The following is a 19,982-nucleotide window of genomic DNA, read 5'->3' as shown; positions in this document are numbered from 1 at the left end:
AATAATGGAAAATTTTTAAAAAATTGTTATTACAAGGGATCTAGTGAGCAATTCAGATGATGCCCAGACCCCACCAGTGCCCACTGACTTGGCCAGCTCCCTGCCTGTGCCTGGCCCCACAAAGCCCTTTACTCACAGAAGCAAGCTGCACACGGCTGCTCCGGGGCTGGAATTTCTGCCCCGCCCTGGCCCAAGCAAAACAACCTTTAAAACTGGCCAGCAGCCCAGGTTTTTAAACAGCTTCCTTGCCAGATCTGCTCCCCTTTATGAGCACCCAGGAAGAAAGTTACAGCTTCTCTGGCTGGGGGGAGAGGAGGAACTGGAACATCTCTACCCCATCCCCTGAACTTCCCAGGTAGATGGGGTCCTGGCCTGAGCTGGAGGGGCAAACCTCTGGAACTCCCTTCCCCAGGCTCAAGCCTACTCCCCACGGGGTATAGGCCAGCACCAGGACCTTCTCTGGGGAAAGTTTTGTTTCCTGGTTAACCAAGGCCCTCTCCCTGCCTCTTCCTCCTCTTCTGCAAAATGAGCTATATACCAACCTTGTAAGCTTAAGAAACAATATGCAAGTGTCTAGAACAGTCTAAAGGTCTTGTGACCACAGCTGTGCTTCGGATGGTGGGACAGATGTAGCCTCAGATGTCAGCACCTGGCACACAGCCTGGGCCTTGTTAAACTCTCAGCACCCATTGCTCCCTCTTCCCCACGTGGCCTGCTCCTAACCCATGGAGTGGAAATTTGACACCCAGAGCAGAAGTCAGGCAGCCTGATCCCACCCCCTTGGCTGGGACGGTGGCAGGAGGTGAAGAGTGGGAGAATCCTAGGCAGCTGAAATGCCTGCTCTGCTTGTATCTGCTGTGTGACTTGGGGGCAAGCATATGCCCTTTCTGGGCATCCAGCAGCCTTCCTCCTTTGTATAATCAGGAAGGATGGAATGGAGCTTCCCAAGACCACCTAAGCAGAGTGGAGCTGGCAGACTCAGTGGAACAGTGCCCAGAGCTCTCTCCCTGTTTCTCACTGTTCCTTGGGGGTCTACACAGCTACTTTTCCTTTTCTGGGGCAAGTCCCCTCACCCAAATAAATGTTATCCTTGGTATCAGCTGCCTGCTCAATGGAGAGGGCTTCTGGAGCTCTCAAAGCCCCTCTCTTCCTAAGCAAAGGCCCAGTATCCCCAGACCATCAAAGCCACACCCCAACACCCCCTCCCCAGCCATTGTGCCCTTGTGGGAGGAGTGTTGGAGGGTAAGCCCCAACCTTTGGGCATAAGAATCTTGGGAGAAAAGCTGGAGACAGGGCAAGCATCATTTAGACTCAGCCTAGGAATCTAGAGTCTCTTGTTGCTCTGGTAGGAAATCGCCTCCATTTTCCCATCTGCAAAATGGAGCCAACAATCATTGGCACCACCTAGTTCAGAAGGTAGATGAACTTCGACAAAGTGGTAATGGTGCCTGACATGTTGTATGTACTCTGTATCAGGCCATTACCTTACTTGTTCAAAGGAGGTCCTACAATCACAGACTCACATCTAGGGGAGGAGGTCGCCTGCAGGGGTATTCTGAGGGAATTTCCCAAGATCCCAGGTTTGGGCCTGGGACTGGTTCTCCAAGACTGGCCCTTTTCCACTCTCTTGATCTTGAACTTGGCATCTCCCAGTTGGTAGAACCTCTGCTGGGTGCTGAGTGTACAGAGAAGAAAGTCATTTCTCTGATGGGGCAGGAAGGAAGGCTTCTGGGAGGAGGCGACCTTTGAAATGGAGTCTCAAAGGGTGAATAAAAGATGGGGGAAGAAAATTCCTGATGATGCAACAGCTGCAAAGGGAGGAAGTGTGAAGAGCAAGGTATGGGAATTGGAGCCCTATCTGCTGACCTGCCCTCACTCTATCCTGCCCTCAGGGTGCGCCACGGTCTTGTCAGAGGCCCACAGGACACGAGGCAGGTTACTCCACTTGCTCAGTGTTTTATTGACCCAAGGCCCGGACAGATGAGTCAACAGGGCCTTCTTCAAACACAGCCCTCCACACGTCCTGAGATTCAGAATCCAGACGTGGCTCTGTCCTTGGCTTTGCCGCTTCCACAACATTTTGTCTTGAGTAACTCCAAAGCTTAACATGTAAAGATTTTGTCCACACAGACTGACACACATCCGTTCTTGCCGCAGGCGGTCACGCTCACTGAAATGCTTCCACTCAGCCATTTGTGTGTGCTGGACATTGGGCATCTCTGGCTCTCCATCCATCTGCCATCCATCCATTCATCCATCTGTCCACGCACAACAAGAGAGCAGCAAGTTCTGACCAATCGGACCCCGGGGTTCACAGCAGTGGGGGCTGAGCTGCAGACCTTAGCCCTTGCCCAACGGCCCCCCCAAGGAGGTCATCCCTTTCTGAGGCATCAGAAACCAGGGCTGAGTGGCTAATTAATGGTTGGAGTCTCTAACCCCAAGTGGAGAGAGGAGCCGGGATCCGAGCCCATGCATCTCCCGAGATGGGCACCAAATCAGACGAAGGAGACAAGCAAGCAGGTAACACTGAAACAGGAAAGAGTAAGAGCTTCTGTTTGTGCTAGAGGTGTTCAAGTGGAAGGATGGGAAAGAGGAAGAGAAAGGGATCATGACAGACACATCCAGGAGTGCCAGCGCCCCGGGGCAGGGAGGGGTTCTGCTTTGGCCCATGGGGGGGTGGGGTGGGGGGGGTGGGGTGGGGCCAAGGTGTTGCTTTCTCCTAGACACAAACAAACAGAGCCCCTGGGAAAGAGGGCGGCTTTTCTGGACACAAGAAGACAAAGGGTTAACTCAAACAAGGAAGGAGAAAAAGCAAAAATGTTCCTGTGGGACACAAAATACTTCCTTTGAGCTGGACTTAATCCAGTTTCACCAAGTCAACAGGCTGGGCTCTCCCTGGGGCTGGGCTGGAGTAGAGGCCGTGTGAGGATGTGGAATATGATTGCAGCAAGACATGAGGATTGGGGCTGGGTGCAGATGGACAGGACACCCTCACTGTCTTTCCCCTGGAGGGCAGTTGGGGCCTCGAGCAGACCCTCAGCCCCACAGGCCCCTGGGAGGCTGGCACCCAGGCAGCAAGGCAAAGGAGGCAGGCAGGACTGGCACCAGCCCTTCACTGATCCTGCAGGCGGCTGCAGAGCTCCCGCCGGCTCCGCTCCCCAGCCCAGCTTCGGGTCTTGAGGCGGAAAGTCTTCAGCTCTTCCCTGAAAGCTTCGTGGTTCATGGGTCGGTAGTCCTGGGGCTCACAGAAGGTCTAGGGCAGGATGGGAGGGTCCGTCAATATGGGGGGATGGGGAACTTTTAGAGGAAACCTCCCTTCTCCTTGGGCCACAGGCTGACCAAGCCCTTCCCTGCAGTCCAGCCCTCCCAGGAAGGCTTCAGCCACGCCCCTCCCCATGGTACCGGGTGTTGGGGGAAGAACTCCTTATAGCCGCCCTTGAGGATATACATCTCAGGATAGTAGAGGCTGGGGTAGTCGTTGGCAGCTCTGTCGCGCTCTCTGATGAAACGGCACCTGCGACCAGCAGGGGCGTGCGGGTCAGAGCTGGGTGGTAGGGCAGGATATACCTCAGGAGACCTGTTCTTTGCACCCAGTCTTTTGTGGGCCTTGGGGAGCCACAGAAGGCTTGAGAGCAGGAATGTCAGCCATAAGAATGCTTTTAAATCATCTGGCTACGGGAACCAGAGGAGGCTGGAGAGATGGAAGGAAGGAGGTAAATCAAGGGAGTTGTTTCTAGAAGGCAGTTCATAATCTTTGTTAGAGATAACGGACCTGGACAGAGAAGGGGAAGCATAACAGAGATAAGTGGACAGAATTAGAGAGATCTTTTCAGGAGGTCCGCATGAGACTTGGTGAGCACGAGAGTCGGGGAGCAGAAAGATCAGTCAAACCCTGGAAGGCTCTGCATAGCTGAGGGACAGGGCCCTTGGATATTACGGACACTGCTGGAGACTTGGAAGCAAATCTTGAGAGGGGAGGGGTGGTGACAATGGATGGAGGGTGGACATAGGCCTGATGGGAAGGATGGGGAGGAGGTAGGGAGAGGGTGCCATGCACAGGAAGGGAGGGTGAACGTCTGCTCTGGGGTGCCAGGGGACTAGAGGCCCAGATCTAGGTGGGGGCTGGGGCTGGGCTCAGGCCTCTTGGGCAGCAGATGGTTCCAGCACCCCAAAGCCTGAGCAGGAAGGTCAGGAGCAAACACTAGCTAGCAGACTCACATGCGGGGACCGCGCTCAGATGAGAATTCACAGTGGAAAATGAGGATGATCCTCTTGTCCAGATTACAGGGTGTGATGGGGCTCTGCAGCAGGAAGGTCTCAGCATCCCGTTCCAGGGGCAGGTTCACGGCAGTCTGCCAGAGGAGCTGGAGGTCAGGCCACAGCCCTCGGGCTGGATGGCACATCCACCCTTGGCCATCCCCAACTTTCAGGGCCTGTCCCCATCAGCCCGCCTCACCTTGATGTGCCCGCCTTCGTACTCGTAGGGGTACCTGCAGTCCACAATCACAAACCTCTCCACGATGTTGCTGAACTTGCCCACCAGCAAGGCTGCCATCTGTGGGCCACAGAGGTGGGTCCCAGCAGGTCAGGCTGGCAGATGGGGGCTGACCCCAACCCTACCACCGGTCTGGCCTTACAGCCCATCCCCAAGGAAAGCTAACAGGCAAATGGCCATCCCAAATGTGCCTGGAGAATGGCTTTCCCCCACGTACCGTTTCTGGTGAGATGTACTTGAGATCTTGGTGCTTTCCATCCACAGTCTGCAGAAGGAAAGCCTGAAGAGAAGGGGAGAGAGATTGAGAGAGGCAGAGGGGGAGGAGAGAGAGAGAGAGAGAGAAAGAGAGAAGAAGAAGAGGAGGAGGAGGAGGAAGAAGGAGCAGCAGAAGAAGAAAAGATGAAATTGGCAAGACTAGGAGCCTAGAAAGGATAGTTTCTTTCCCAAGTCAGAAAGCCACACCTGCTTTGACCTTCAAATTCAGCTCTGGTTCCCATAGCAACCAAGAGCCGCCTCTTGGGCCTGACATCCAGGGAACAATCCCTTCCAAGGGGAAATGCAGAAGGGAACAGAAGAGATGAACTCCCCACCTCCTGCTTCACACTCTGTCAAGGCCCCCGCATGAGGCCAGAGGCGGCTCCAAGCCGGATATTAGTTTGGAAATGTTTTCCAAGGTTGAAACACAACCGACACCACAGACAGATCTGGAGTAGAGTCAGGAGACCAAGGACAGCCAGAGAGAGGAGTCTAGGTGAGAATAAAGAAGAAGCTGTGCTGGACAAAACCAGGGGTGGGATGGAGGGAGGAGGTACCAAAGCAGCTTCTGAGCTCAGGGGGCCACACAGTTAGGGATCGAGCTTCCCGAGGGTCCCCATTGCTCATACCTTGGAGTAATCCCCAATCAGTTCCCGGTGGTCACTGTCCAGGATAGTCTCAATCTCATCGTGACACAAGGACTTGGAGCGGAGGACACGGGCTTTCTGCGGGGTAGATGGTGACCAGGGTCAGGGGCCAGGCTGCTCCTCAGCATCCCTGTGTGGCTGCCACCTCTCTCCCTGCACCTTGCCCACTGCCACAAACCCCGCCCAGGTGTGCTGGCGGGGTGGACTTGGACAGTAGCTGCCCAGCCCCTCCCCAGGAGGGCACCCACAGGTTCCTCGGTCTCCTGCTGCTCCTCTGGAGGGGTCACGCTCCTCCTGCGCTTGTTCTGTGTGGGCAGGTCCCTGTCGTGGGGCCGCTCCAACCTCTTGAGGATGGGTCGGATCACACTGCAGGGCATGGATGGAGAGCGGAAGAGCCGCTGGCATTTGCTGTACATGATGAGGTCCTGGCAGGGGTGGCAGTTCGGGGGTCAGAGTACCTCCCCCCTCCCCCCTACCAGCCCTCCCAGTTCTGGGGCAGCCCCTCAGAGACCCACCTGCTCCTCCTCCTTTTCTGAGGTCTTGACCAGTGGGGCGCTAATGAGGCTCTCCATGCCTGGGGGTACTGTCTTGTCATCCTGAGGCCAAATCAGCAAGAGGATGGTCACACCCACGGGCAAAGGCCAACCCCTTAGGCCCCAGGTCCTCCAGCATAGCCACATGGGGCAATACCCCAGAACCAGGAAACTGCAGGGCCCCACTTGCTGAGAAATGTGACCATGAGGGAGGGCCGGCCTTGCCTCTGTCCTGCAGCGCCCTCCCTCCCTGCAGCTTCAGCCACCTGCCAGTCTCTGGTAGGCCAGAGTCTGCTAGGCCAGAGGCTGCACCATGACTCCATCAGCTTGCATTCCTCTTCTGACATCAGAATGAAGTCATGTTCTCCTGGCGGGAGATCAGGGCTTTCCTCTTTTGGGAGATCCCGGGACAAGGGAGGTCAAGTGCCTGGTGAGGCAAGGCTGGTTACCTTTAAGTCGCTCTCCAGGAGGTCCACAAATCCATCATCTTCCTCGGAGGCCCCCTCGGTGGCAGTCAGGGAGAATCGGCCTCGGGCAGGGGGACTCAGCTCCTCTACTTCCATCTTCTGCTCGGGGGTGAGACACTGTGTTGGGGGGGGGGAACAGCCACAGACTGCTCAGGGGTGGGACCTGAGGCACAGAAAAGGTTCCCACTGGGTTCAGGGTCCCCTTCCTCCTCCCCACCCAGGCTGCCTCCTGGGGTGCCCACCCTGCAGGGTTCCTTTCCCCCAGTGTACCATCAGGTCAGGGGCTGAGTTTGGTCTCTGGGCAAAGGCTTCCCTGCGGTCGGCCCACTCTGCCAAAGCATGGGCATGGCTGGAATGTGGGGGTTCCCATGGCATCTTGAAGACAAATCCATCCTGTGGGCAACATGGAAGAGTGTCATCGAATGCCAGAGAACCATCCCAGCACACCTTCTTCCTTATCCCCCTGACGTTCTCCCACTCCAGCCTTCTGGAAGCGTACGTTCTCTTTGTCCTCCTCAGAGCTTCGGGCAGCTCGGCCACACGCCTCACTCTTCCTCCAGCGGCCAGGTGCTTGGGAGTTGGTGATGTTCCGCAGCACAGGGCTGTGGCCCAGAAGCCTCACCTAGAGAGCCAGGTAGGGCAGGAAGGACTGAAGGCTCTATTCCTCTGGCACCAGCCCTGACCCTACCTTCTCCTGTCCCTCCTCCGACTCCCCCACCTCCAAAACCCCATCTCCCACAGCCAGACCAGGGACACCAGACAGTTTCAAGTCTGCCCTCTGGGAGGTGACCCCAGATCCCTCCTGCCCCTCCTCCAGCCTGGCCAGGGCCTGAGCCTCCAGTGTCAGACCTCAGAGGGTACTCACCGGCAGGGACTGGAAACGTCGAATGGCAAACTGCTCGCTGCAGGAAGAAACAGGGAGACGTCAGGGCTGGAGAGTAGGGGGCCGTGCAGGAGAGCATGCAGGATGGCCCTCTGGCACAGATCCCTGCACATCCCTGGGGAAGGCAATGGGAGAGCACCTTTCCCATGCCTACTCCATCCAGTGGAGGGCATGGGGAGAGCCTGGGGTAGGTGGACCTCCAGAGCCTGCTTGAGGAAGTCTGGGACACTTACTTTCGGATGACCCGGCTTGCTGCCTGGATGGCCTGCTCAAACCTAGAAGAGAGAAAAGTCCCATGCAGCCCACCTCCCCCTACAGCCCAAAGCCCAGCCCCAGCATCAGCCCCCTCTTTCCATCCACAAGGCCTGGGGCCAGGGCTCAGGTCAGTAGAAAGGAGAGGGAAGAATGGGGACTCTCAGGGGTCCAGGTATTGGGGAGGGGGGAGAGGAGAAGCAGCCTGAGATTTTGAAGCCTGCCCTGAATGGAAGAGGGCCCAGAGAATGGAGCAACAGAGACAGCTGGGGGAGGTCACAGGGTGGCTGAGGCGCTACCAAGGCAACGGTCTTGCCAGCTTGCCCACAGGCCTTCCACCTGTATGCAAATCACCTCAGTGGGGCCATATGGCCGCCAGGAAAGTCATCCATCCGTCCCATGATGACAGACTGTGGCTGACAATTTGGGTATCTCCAGGGCCTGGATGCCAGCAAGACTGAGCTTCCCTTCCCTTGTGTGGGGGCTGTCCCAGCTCCCCCAGGGAGAGGGGCCTGGTTTAGTGTGCTCTCGGATCAGCCACAGTGTGCTATGCCAGACCCCCTAGTGACAAATGTTCAGGGTCATATCCTCTCCTCCCTCCTATGGAATTTTCTAGGACCAAGCCTCCATCCCACCCCCTTCTCCCGCCTTAGAAGAGGCCAGCCGGCAAAGAATTCCAACAGATGTTCCTTTTGAGGCTGGGGCACAAGCTTCTGTAGATAGGCCCCACCCCCTAGCTATGTTACCAGAGACCACCTGCCATGCGGGGCTTTTGTGTGTCTATGTGAGCGCGCACACACACACACACACTCTTCTTTCTGAGAAACTGTAACCGTCAAAGCAGGTGGAAAGGTTGGCGGGGGGGGGGGGGGGGGGGAGGACCACTGAGGGCTAGTGTTAGGGGCATGACTCCCAGGGCTGGGGCGGGGTTGTACCCAGATAACCTGGCATTAGAAACGATGAATTTTATTGGCTTGGTTTCCCATCTGTGCCTACGCTGCAGGAGTAAAGCAGGGACAGTTCTGGCTTGTCAACCTGCAGTCCCCCCACCCCCACCCAGTTCTCTCCCTGTTTCCTGTTTGTGAACAAATCTTGTAGCCCAGCCCAGTTCGATCAAAGGCAGTGGGAGGAAAGAAAGCCACTGCCCTAACCCCAAAGCCATAGTCCCTCTGCCCAGTCTGGGGATGCCCAGCTGTCCCCACTAATGCCTGGCAGCTGCTCTCCCTGCCGGGGCTCTAACAGCTGGATAGGGACAGCTGTGCTCTAGAAGATACTACTCATGCCCCACAACCCAGGAAGAAGGACCTATCCTGAGTACAACTCCCTCACCACTCTCTCTCTCATAAAGGGCCTGGTCCAGGGGTTGGCAGGAAAGTGTCCCTGAAGCCAGAGGTTGCTGATAGGATGGCCAAGGGCTGAATCAACCTGTCACAACTGTTTCTGTTTGGCCTACAGTGAATTAAAGGTTTTGAATTCATTAGACCATATTTTAAAATTGTGATGTTTCATAGAAAAAAAAATGATGTGTATAAGCAAAAGAAAAAAGGGACATACACCAGACCTGTATTCTCACAGGCCAGGGGCTTGCTGAAGTATCCAGTGCTCCCATAAGCCTCTATCTCCTGGCTCTGAGCCCACACTCAGCTGCTCCTGTGGGAGCAGACCCTGCTCTGAGACAGGAAGCAGAATCTCAGGACTTGGGAGATCAAAAGGTCACCCCCACATGTGGATTGAAGGGGACTGGCCACTCTCCCAGACTTTCCCTGGTGGGTGTATGCTGAAACTAGGATTCTCAAAGGTAGGCGCCAACTCCTTGGTAGTGGGGATCCCTTTACTCACGTCCGCTCTGCCATCTTGGGGTCCATGGGGCTGGGAGAATCCATACACAGACCTGGGGGGACAGAGCACCTTGGTTTGAAAGTAGTGACATCCTCTGCACACATTCCCCCACCATGTCCCAGTTCTGTTCAGAGAGAGGAAAAACCTGTTTCTAGTTTAGATCTTGATACATTAAAAAAATGAAACAAAACCCTGCCCATGAACACCAAGGGCTAATACACTGCCCCCCAAATTGGGCAGGGCTCTACTCCCTCCTTACTACAGAAACTCCCTTGTATACGTTTTATATTTTTTAATATTTAATTTATTTATTTGAGAGAGAGAGAAGCAGATTCCCTGCTGAGCAGGGAGCCTGATGTGGGATTTGATCCCAGGATCCTGGGACCATGACCTGAGCCAAAGGCAGGTGCTTTACCCACTGCGCCACCCAGGTGCCCCTCAGCTGTACAGGCTTTAAGCCAAAACTTTGCTAAGCATTTTTCTTAAGCTGGTTTAATTTGTTCTAGAAGAGATAGTAACTTTTAAAAGAAAAGGTTAGGGAGGCCTGGGTGGCTCAGTTGGTTGGACGACTGCCTTCAGCTCGGGTCATGGTCCCGGAGTCCCGGGATCGAGTCCCGCATCGGGCTCCCAGCTCCATGGGGAGTCTGCTTCTCTCTCTGACCTTCTCCTTGTTAATGCTCTCTCTCTCTCAAGTAAATAAATAAAATCTTTAAAAAAAAAAAAAATAAAAAATAAAAGAAAAGGTTACCGCTGAAGGCAAGTGAACATTATAAAATGACCAACATTCAACCCTAATGCCTCCCAGCTGGGGCTGTGGTTCAGGGACTTTGGCGCCTGGTTTTAAATAGGTAAGATCTCATCTCCTCAAGAGGGCCCCACCCTACCACCCGCTCAGCCAGCTCAGAGGTGGGCAGCTGCAGGCTCCTGGGCCCACCAGGTTGTGGGGAAGATGTTAGTTTGATCAGCAGTGAAGTGGAGAGACTCAGCACCCCCCCCCCCCCCGCAAGCCCCATGGTACCCCTGAGCCTCACCTGCATCAGAAGATTCAGAGGACTGGGAGGACAGGGAGGATTCAGATGCCCGCCGCCGGGACAGGGACAGGCATGAGAGCAGGCTGCCTGCCTGATGCTTTGGAGTCTCACTGGGAAGGCAACAGGGTCCCAGGGAAGGAGAAACGTCAATGTGGGGCTCAAGGGCTAGCTGGCCCATCCATGTTCCCACCAGCCACCCACCTCTGAAGGGTTCACCCCTGCCCCAGGGAGGGCTCTGAGGGCCTGCCCTCTTCTCAGGTTTTCTGCAGAGGCACTAATAGCTTTTCTTTGTTGATTAAGAAAGGTCCTCCTGGGTTCAGGGGGAGGTGAGCCCAGGGCAAGAGCAAGGAGGTGGGTTGAGGGCCATTCTGGGGATGGCAGGGCAGCAGAGTAGCCCTGGAGGGCCTTCCTGGGGACTCCTCAGGCCCCTATCCATCCACAAGCCTTTTTGGAGCCAGGGCAAGACTTAGGTCTCCATTGCTGCTGAGGGCAACCCAGCCTGGACACTGCAGGTTGCTCAGGAAGCAGGACCAGTGTTTAACCCCTTAACCTCAGGAAAGAACTGGGGGTGGAGGGAGCAGGGGCAAGGACAGAAGGGAATCAGCCTTCTCTGCCACCCTCAAGTTCCCACTCCAGGCTCAGGATCCCCTGCCTGGGGCAAAATAGCGGTGATAAGGGCAGACAGTAGGGAGCCAGAGTGGAGGAGGCACGCGGGAGGCAGGGGTGGGGGAGTGGGGCGTGGGGGGGGGGAATGGGACCGGTGGTCCCAACTCCAGTGTCTTGTGTTGACAACAGCAAGTCACCTCGAGAGTGTGTGCAGCACAGACCTGGCCTCACGCCGTAGTCCCGGGTCCCTGAAGTAGGCACTACCCAGGACACCTCCCCACTCCGCTTCCCAGATTTGCCTCCCACGCCGGGTTCCACGGGAGGCCCGGGACCAACACCCCACACCCAGCATCGCAGTGCGCGGGCGTCCTACCTGCCGAGCCCGGCGAGGTTGTGCATGGTCTGGGTCAGGCTGGTGACCGGCGAGGAAGCAGCCGCGCGCTCCGGGGACCCCACGAGGCCATGAGCTCCCAGCTGGAGGCCCAGGAGGTGGCTGGGACGCTCGGTACCACCCCGCACTCCCGCGGGACTGAGAGCCGGGTCCGGCGCGGGCTCCGGTGGGGGCAGCTCCATCGCACAGCTGGCCGGGGCGAGGTGGGGAGCGGGCCCGGGGTGGGGGAGGGAGGGAGGAAGAGCCACGGGGTCGGAGGGAGGGAGGAAGAGCCACGGGGTCGGAGCGAGGGAGGAGAGGGAAGCGGGGAGGGTGGGGCGGGGTGGAGGGACGCAGGGACCGGCCGCCAGTCCGGGAAGCCTCTAAGCAGCAGCTGCCACCTCCACCTCCTTATATATTCGAAAAATAACAGCGGCCGCGCCGCCGGCCGCCACCAATGGGGGCGCGGGTTAGGAGAAGGCGGGACCGAAGGCGGGGCCCTCGGGGTGAAAGGCGCGGAGGCTGACCAGCCCGGCCCAGCCCAGTTCCCGAATCTGGTCCCGGCTAAGGGCTGGGGGTTTCTCCTAAGCCTCCACGCGCCGCACCCCGCCGCCCCAGCCTGGACTCCAGATCTTGGCTGCCCAACCCCCCCCCCCCCCGATTTAACATCACCTACACCCACCAGTAGGCTCCACTCCGGGAGTTTGCCAGACACGGCTACGCGGTGCGGACTGTGTTCGCCACTCTACCAACCCGGGCGCTGAGGCGTGGAAAACTTCATTAGCTCGTTCAAGGTCACACGGGGCAAGTGGCAAAGCAGAAATTCACCCCAGGAGCTCCTGAAGCCTTCCTGCCCGCTCGACCCGCAGCGCGGAGTGTCGGTGAAGCGTAATTGCCAAGCGGAGCCTCCCCCAACCCTCACAGGAGGTAGACCGGAGGTGGGGGTCCCGTGTAACTCATGGGGCCCCAGGTTATCTGTGACCCCAAGGGGTCCAGTTTTCTCCAACAGCCTCAGAGGAGGCTCTAATGGCTAACCTAGCCATAGGTTTTGGCGATTGGAACCAAAGAAGGTGGCTTCCACCTCAGAACCAAGTTATGGAACTATCTCATGCCCACTGAGGGTTTGGCTAAAGTGAGGTCAATGGCATCACACTATTTAGTTGACGTTTCTTTGATGGCCAGGGAAACTGAATCTGTCACTAGTTTAAACTGAGCATGCAGATCATGACATTTCCTTCTCCCAACATTTTGTTCAGCTTCTGTGATGTGTCGGGTGCTGTGCTTCCTGCTGGACAGGGCTGAGGTTTCAGGTACGTTCCTGGTTCATCCAACTGGATCAAGGGTCCAGCTCCCAACCTCCAGCCACTACTCACAGCCCAGGATGTGACTGTCCTGGGGAGCAGGGTGAGTGATCGAGGAGACCGTCTGTGAGGCTTCCCACCTCGAAGACCAGAAAGAAAACTGAGGGATTGCATTTTCGAAATCAACCCAGCAGGGATTACTCCCATCCAACACACACACACACACTTCTACAGGGTGTGGGGAGGTGTGTGTGTGTGTGTGTGTGTGTGTGTGTGACCAACAAAAGGAAGGGGAGTATTACACTCTTGAATCCTCTCAAATTCCACACTCAGGTCACCTCTGGTCCAATGAGAGGCCAGGATCACAGAGGGGTCATTCCAGAGCATTCCATACATCAGCTCTGTGTATCTTCCTGAATTTCCTTTTGCCAATTAGATCACAGATTATGTGCTCAATGAAAGAAAAGAGAGAGAGAGAAAGTAAGAAAAGGTGCAGTTGGTTAAGCCACTGCCTTAGGCCCAGGTCATGATCCTTGAGTCCCCAGATTGAGTCCCATGCCAGGTTCCCAGTTCCATGGGGAGTCTGCTTCTCCCTCTGACCTTCTCCCCTCTCATGCTCTCTCTCTCTCTCTCTCAAATACATAAAGAAAATCTTTAAAAAAAAAAAAAAGCTAATCAACAAAAATAAGCTAAAATAAATATTTGCAATCATATCATGAGGATTGACTCCTCCCATCCAGCCAGGTCTTGGTTACAATGATAGTTCTGGGCTGGGGAAAGCTCCACTCCCCATAAAAGGAATACCCGGGCTCTGGATTGTACATATCAAGCTCTGGGCTTGCTTAACCGGGTCTGGTGTGACCCCAGTGCCCTGGCAGAAAAGAAGAGAAAATTATCACATGTTTGCAAAATCCTTCTGCTTCTCTAAGCCTATTGCTGCACAGCATCTTCTTTGTGGGACTCACTTTTCTAGTGCCTTTTCTGTCATGCTTTGTGACATGTTAAGTGGTTTTTAAAAATTGGGTCATGGTACCAAAAATTCAAACAAAGGAGAAAATTCAAATGGTGCAAAACAGCATTGAAAAGTCTAGTCTCACACTCTACACAAACCTTCAGGACCCCTGCCTAGAGGCAGCCACCAATATGAGTCTCTTGGATATTCTGGAGATAGTCTGGAGACAGTCCTGGGCAACTGAAACATAATGGGGAGGCACAGATATGAGCCACATACCTAATTTAAAATTTCCTAGTAGCCACATTAAAAAATAGGAAAAGAGGGCGCCTGGGTGGCTCAGTGGGTTAAGCCGCTGCCTTCGGCTCAGGTCATGATCTCAGGGTCCTGGGATCGAGGCCCACATCGGGCTCTCTGCTCAGCGGGGAGCCTGCTTCCCTCTCTCTCTCTCTGCCTGCCTCTGCCTACTTGTGATCTCTCTCTGTCAAAAAAAAAAAAAAAAATGGAAAAGAAACACCTGACATTTTAATATTTTATTAAACTTTAAATATTCAAAATATTATCATTTCCACATATTATCAATATAGGAATTATTAGATATTTTAGATACTTTTTTAAAAGATTTGATTTATTTGAGAGAGAGAGAGATAGTGACAGAGATAGCAAAAGAGAGCACAAGTGGGAAGGAGAGGGGCAAGCAGGCTCCTGCTGAGCAAGGGTCCCGATGTGGGGCTCAATCCCAGAACCCTGGGATTGGGACCTGAGCAGAAGGCAGCTGCTTAACTGACTGAGCCACCCAGGCGCACTAGATACCTTTATTTATTTATTTGTTTGTTTGTTTGTTTGTTTGGTGCATTTGATAATCACAGCACATCTCAACTTAGATTTGCTACATTTCAAGCGCTCCATAGTCACATGGGATTAGTGGCTACCATAGTCCACAGTGCAGGTTTATATATGTATAAGCACATGTATGTCCACATTTTTACAAATATAACAAACTGTATGAAACATTGTTTTACCCTTGCTTTCTTCATTTTACTTGAAGGTGGAGCCAAATTACCATAATGCCATGTATTTATTCATTTCCCTAATGCTGAACATTTAGGTTATTAGCTTTCACACTGATGCAGCAGGTATATACAGTGTTCATTCCAAAAAGGGAAGATTTGGGGGTGCCCGGGTGGCTCAGTCGGTTAAACACTGACTCTTGATCTCAGCTCAGGTCTTGATCTCTCAAAGTTGTGAGTTAAGCCACGCTAGGCTCCATGCTGGGAGACTTTAAAAAGATAAAAAAAAAAAAGGGCACCTGGGTGGCTCAGTTGGTTAAGCGACTGCCTTCTATTCAGGTCATGATCCTGGAGTCCCAGGATTGAGTTCATCGTCGTCGGGGCTCCCTGCTCAGCGGGGAGTCTGCTTCTCCCTCTGACTCTCCCCCATCATTCTCTCTTGCTCCCTCTCAAATAAATAAAAATCTATAAAAAAAATAATAAAAGGGAATTATTGGAAGGTGTGGCTCTTTTTATTGAAATCTCCTTTTCCCTTTTCTGATTTCATTTCCTCAAGCCGACTGAGCTATTGAAGAACAGGGACCAAGTCACTTGTCTCTCCTCCAGTCTCCCAGTACCTCATATAGGCCCAAGTCCAAGGTTGGCCCCTGACCCAATATCCCACTTCTAGGGATTTCTCTCTTTCTCTCTCTTTTTTATAATATTTATTTGTTTGAGAGAGAGAGAGAGAGAGAGCACATGCACATGGGCAGGGGAGGGGCAGAGGGAAAGGGAGAAGCAGACTCCCCGCTGAGTCAGGACCCTGGGATCATGACCTGAGCCAAAGGCAGATGCTTAACTGACTGAGCCACCCAGACACCTAGGGATTTCTCTTAAAAAGATGATAAAAGTAGGGGCACCTGGGTGGCTCAGTGGGTTAAGCCACTGCCTTCGGCTCAGGTCATGATCTCGGGGTCCTGGGATCGAGTCCCGCATCGGGCTCTCTGCTCAGCGGGGAGCCTGCTTCCTCCTCTCTCTCTCTGCCTGCCTCTCTGCCTGCTTGTGATCTCTGTCTGTCAAATAAATAAATAAAATCTTAAAAAAAAAAAAAGATGATAAAAGTACACACAAATGTATGTTCATTGAGCACAGAGAGCAAGCTGAGTGTTCTTATAGGGGAGCAGCTAATGTGGTGACTCCTCTATAGTTCGTAATACCTGTGACTTTTAAAGAGAACAGGCATGGGGACAGGTAGGGATGCTTGGCACCAGGCAAGGGCTCAATGAGTAATTGTTGATGTTTGAATGATGACTAATTGGGCTTCCAGAAAATGGTCTTTTGAAGAAAGGGTTCCAAGAGTAAAATAAGTTTGTAACTCACTGATGGAGATAATTATTGACATGAAAAGATGTTCACAATATGGGCTACAAAATATCATGCCAAGTGTATCATTAAAAACTATGCACAGAAAAGTATCCCACAAGGATATTCTCTGAGTAGTGGAATTAAATGTCTCTATCCTCAAAATTTTCAGTATTTTGGGGCACTGAGGTGGCTCAGATGGTTGGGAGTCTGCCTTCAGCTCAGGTCATGACCCCCAGGTCCTGGGGTCAAGCCCCATGTCAGGCTCCCTGCTCAGTGGAGAGTCTGCTTCTCTCTTTCCCTCTGCCTCTCCCCTCTCAAAAGAATAAATAAAATATTTTTTAAAAATTGTTGGTATTTTAAAATATTTTCCAAGGAACAGGCATAATTTCTTTTAAAGATTTTGTTTATTTATTTGACAGAGATTACAAGTAGGCAAGAGAGGCAGGCAGAGAGAGGAGAAAGCAGGCTTCCCACTGAGCAGAGAGCCCGATGCGGGGCTCGATCCCAGGACCCTGGAATCATGACCTGAACCAAAAGCAGAGGCTTTAACCCACTGCCACCCAGATGCCCTAGAACAGGCATAATTTTTAAGTTAATTAAAAGACCCTGACCTCAAATTGGCAGTTCCTCAAACAATTAAACATAGAGTTACCATATGACCCAGCAATTCCCCTCCTAGGTATATATCCAAGAAAAAATGAAAATGTATGTCCACACAAAAACTTGCAAACAAGTGTTTATTGCAGCATCATTCTTAATTGCCAAAACACAGAAATAATAATCTCCATCATTAATAGATGTCCATCAAATGACAATTGGATAAAAAGGTCATATATCGGGGTGCCTGTGTGGCTCAGTGGGTTAAGGCCTTTGCCGTTGGCTTAGGTCATGATCCCAGGGTTCTGGGATTGAGCCCCGAATCGGGCTCTCTACTCAGCTGGGAGCCTACTTCCCCTCCTCTCTCTCTGCCTGCCTCTCTGTGTACTTGTGATCTCTGTCAAATAAATAAATAAAATCTTATTTAAAAATATCATATATCTACATAATAGAATATTATTCAGCTGTAAGAAAAAATAAAGCCCTGATAGGGCTTCATCATGCGTGAATGTTGAAAACATAAGGCTCAGTGAAAGAAGCCTGTCATTAAAGACACATATTATATGATTTCATTCATATGAAATGTCCAGACCAGGGAAATCTATAGACAGAAAGTAGATCAGTGGTTGCTCAGGGCTGAGGAAGGGGCAGGGAGTGGATAGGGCGATACTACTAAAGAATATGGGATTTCTTTCTAAGGTGACAAAAATGTTCTAAAATTGACTGCAGTGATAGTTGTATGTGTCTGTGAATTGTATATGCTAAATAGGTAAGTTGTATGATAACTGAAATACATCTCAATAAAGCTGTTAAAAATGAAAGCATGAATAGAATTATGGAGGACTTGGGGAGAGATGAGGTATTTCTCTTGGGACTCTTGGCTCTAGGAACTGCAGAGACGTCCTCAAATGGCTGGACAGCCTCTTTCCTGCTAACTATATCCACCTCCATCAACAGACCCACATTGTCTTCTACTTCCAGGTCCATCCTTGGTGCCACATGAAAGATACCAGTATGGCCATTTCCAGGACAAAAAAAGAAGCCATACACATATGCTGATGACGCAGCCATTTCTAGACATCTGGCCTGCCTGTCTGTACCAAGGCATAGGTCCCATTTCTACTCCCTCTAAAGTGAGGAATTCCCTTGCCAATCCATCTGGAACCCTAGGATTGGGGCCCCCCACTTCTCTCTGTAAGCCCCATCTTTCCAAGGCAAGGGAAGTGCAAAGTCCACCTTCTCTTCTTTTGGCCCAGACTGTCCAAAGTTGCCCACTGGGCCTAATACCCATTCCTCTTACCTAATCATTATTTTTCATGTCCCTCAGCAAACTTTCCATTCTCCTTTTCATTTTAAAGGGCCTGTTGTACTTGCTTATTGAAAAATACTTGGAAAATTCAGTGAAGTAGGAAAAATAAACCCACCTACATGACATTCACCCAAACACACATTGATTATAAGTCAGGATGGGTGAAGAGGCAGGAAGGACATATATGCACATGGATGAAATCACAGAAATGTTGACATGGTTTCCTGAAAATATATGGTAGGGAGTCTCAGATAGGTAGCTCTATACTCACCTTTGCACAGGGACCATATACCCATTACGGACCAAGAATGGGCTCCTATAGGGAAAGTCTCCCATGTTTTCTCCTAGACCTTGTGATTAGGAAAAAAAAATATTTTTTTATGTCTCAGGAGTGGGAAAGGCCTACGTAAGACAAAAAACCCAAAAGCAGTAAAGGAAAAAAATGACAGATCTGCCTACTTAAAGGTTACAAACTGGGGGATCTGGGTGGCTCAGTCAGTTAAGCCTCTGCCTTGGGCTCTGGTCATGATCCCGGAGTCGTGGGATGGAACCGCATGTGAGTCCGTGTGTCCATTTCCCTGCTCAGCAGGGAGTCTGTTTCTCCTTCTTCCTCTGCTCCTCCCTCTACTTGTGTTCTCTCTCTCTCAAATAAATAAAATCTTAAAAAGAAAAATAATGTTGGGGTGCCTGGGTGGCTCAGTGGGTTAAGCCTCTGCCTTTGGCTCAGGTCATGATCTCAGGGTCCTGGGATCAAGCCCCGCATGGGGCTCTCTGCTCAGTGGGGAGCCTGCTTCCCACTCACTCTCTGCCTGCCTCTCTGCCTACTTGTGATCTCTCTCTCTGTGTCAAATAAGTAAATAAAATCTTGAAAAAAAAACAAAGGTTACAAACTTCTCATACTAAGATTCCCTAGGTTAAATTAAAGGACAGCTGGCAGGCTGGAAGAACATATTTGTAATATATTTAACAAAGATTTTGTGTTCAGAGCCTATGAAGTGCTCCTGTAAGTCCACTAAAAGACTAATACCAGAGAAAAATGGGCAAAGAGTATGACTAGAAAATTCACAGGATTCAAATTGTCAACACACACTAACACAGCAGTGAGTTACATTTTCTTCCCTTGGCCTCCAGAAACACCATGCAGGCTTGGTGTTCCTCCTACCTCTTCAGCTGTTTTTCATGAGTTTCTTGTCAGTCCTTTCTCAAACCCTTAACCTTGGAAAGCCCAGTGCTCTGGGTCACAGCCTTCCTCTTGACTACACCTCACTCCACTCTAAGAGATTTTTTTCAAAACACCGCAATGCATTTATTGTTTTAAGAATATGTCATTTTTACATGTGCGGTGGAGAAAGAGGTTTCAGGGATTCACGTGTATATGTTTATGTATTTATATACATGACATTATTTCTATAGGTGAAAACACAAACATTTATGCCTGTATGCATGGAAAAGCCCAGAAAGTGAGCGTTAATCTATGGATTGTGGGATTATCATCAAATAGATTTAAAAGCCTAACGTTGCTTATAAAAGTAATCTAAATGTGTAACAACAGGCTACATAGATTAGTGTTCATCCCTAATTGGAACAATATACAACCATTAAAAAGCGTGTTGGCAATATTTTATCGATGTGGCAAAATTCTCATCACTCTTTGCCAGGTAAAACAGCAGAAGATGCCAGATATACAGATTATACATCCGATGCCGGTTTTATGCAATCGATTTTTTAAAAATAAAACTGCTTTCACCTAGAGAAAAGACTGGAAGGAAACGTATCAAAATGTTACCTGCTCATCTCACCAGGTGCTGGGGTGAAAGGTGATTTTTAGTTTCCTGTATTTTTCAGTATCATCAAAGAGCGTGAGCTATTTTTGCTATAACAAAACAAAAACCACAAACCACAGCTGTTATTCTTTACATGCAGCAAATCGCCGCCCACCCCGCGCGGAGGCCGGGAGCCGCGCCCCTGCCCGCAGCTCGCCGGACGCGCGGGCGCCGGCCGGTCCAGCAGGCCGCAGCGCCCCCCCGCGGTCGGCCCGGGGCAGCGGGGAGGAGGGGTGGGCGCGGAGGGCGGGGAGGCGGCGCCGGGCGT

The 19,982-nt window shown here is 52.0% G+C and overlaps 1 protein-coding gene and 1 long non-coding RNA gene across 3 annotated transcripts; both read right to left on the bottom strand.

Annotated features, from left to right (window-relative positions):
• Positions 1 to 1,940: 1,940 nt before the first annotated feature.
• Positions 1,941 to 11,661, bottom strand: CDC25B (cell division cycle 25B). The gene is made up of 16 exons (XM_059133837.1): positions 11,382 to 11,661; positions 10,403 to 10,512; positions 9,372 to 9,423; positions 7,514 to 7,555; positions 7,263 to 7,299; positions 6,897 to 7,019; positions 6,668 to 6,790; positions 6,380 to 6,514; positions 5,913 to 5,993; positions 5,646 to 5,822; positions 5,380 to 5,475; positions 4,713 to 4,775; positions 4,457 to 4,555; positions 4,219 to 4,352; positions 3,403 to 3,514; positions 1,941 to 3,253 (listed from the first exon to the last, which is right to left on the bottom strand). The coding sequence occupies exons 1-16, from the start codon at positions 11,579 to 11,581 to the stop codon at positions 3,113 to 3,115; spliced, it is 1,725 nt and encodes a 574-aa protein (XP_058989820.1). The 5' UTR covers positions 11,582 to 11,661; the 3' UTR covers positions 1,941 to 3,112.
• A 369-nt stretch (positions 11,662 to 12,030) lies between these two features.
• Positions 12,031 to 19,918, bottom strand: LOC131807998 (uncharacterized). Of its 2 annotated transcripts, XR_009344639.1 has the most exons (4): positions 19,678 to 19,918; positions 18,163 to 18,241; positions 14,941 to 15,106; positions 12,031 to 13,871 (listed from the first exon to the last, which is right to left on the bottom strand). It is a non-coding gene; the product is annotated as an uncharacterized LOC131807998 (long non-coding RNA). The 2 variants fall into 2 exon arrangements; XR_009344638.1 differs by lacking the exon at positions 14,941 to 15,106 and having other exon boundaries at positions 19,678 to 19,914.
• Between the last annotated feature and the right edge of the window lie 64 nt (positions 19,919 to 19,982).

The sequence above is a fragment of the Mustela lutreola genome, chromosome 9, assembly GCF_030435805.1.
Source record: "Mustela lutreola isolate mMusLut2 chromosome 9, mMusLut2.pri, whole genome shotgun sequence".
Classification (NCBI taxonomy): domain Eukaryota; kingdom Metazoa; phylum Chordata; class Mammalia; order Carnivora; family Mustelidae; genus Mustela; species Mustela lutreola.
The sequence above is the reverse complement of the archived record's forward strand: the minus strand, read 5'-3'. Positions and strand labels throughout refer to the sequence as shown.

Excerpts from the sequence above, each read along its gene's own strand:
- CDC25B (XM_059133837.1), bottom strand. The coding sequence starts at position 11,581 with ATGGAGCTGCCCCCACCGGAGCCCGCGCCGGACCCGGCTCTCAGTCCC. Across the intron at positions 4,776-5,379 it reads TGATTGGGGATTACTCCAAG|GCTTTCCTTCTGCAGACTGT; the intron begins GTATGAGCAATG and ends CCTTCTCTTCAG. Across the intron at positions 4,353-4,456 it reads ACGAAGGCGGGCACATCAAG|ACTGCCGTGAACCTGCCCCT; the intron begins GTGAGGCGGGCT and ends CTCCTCTGGCAG.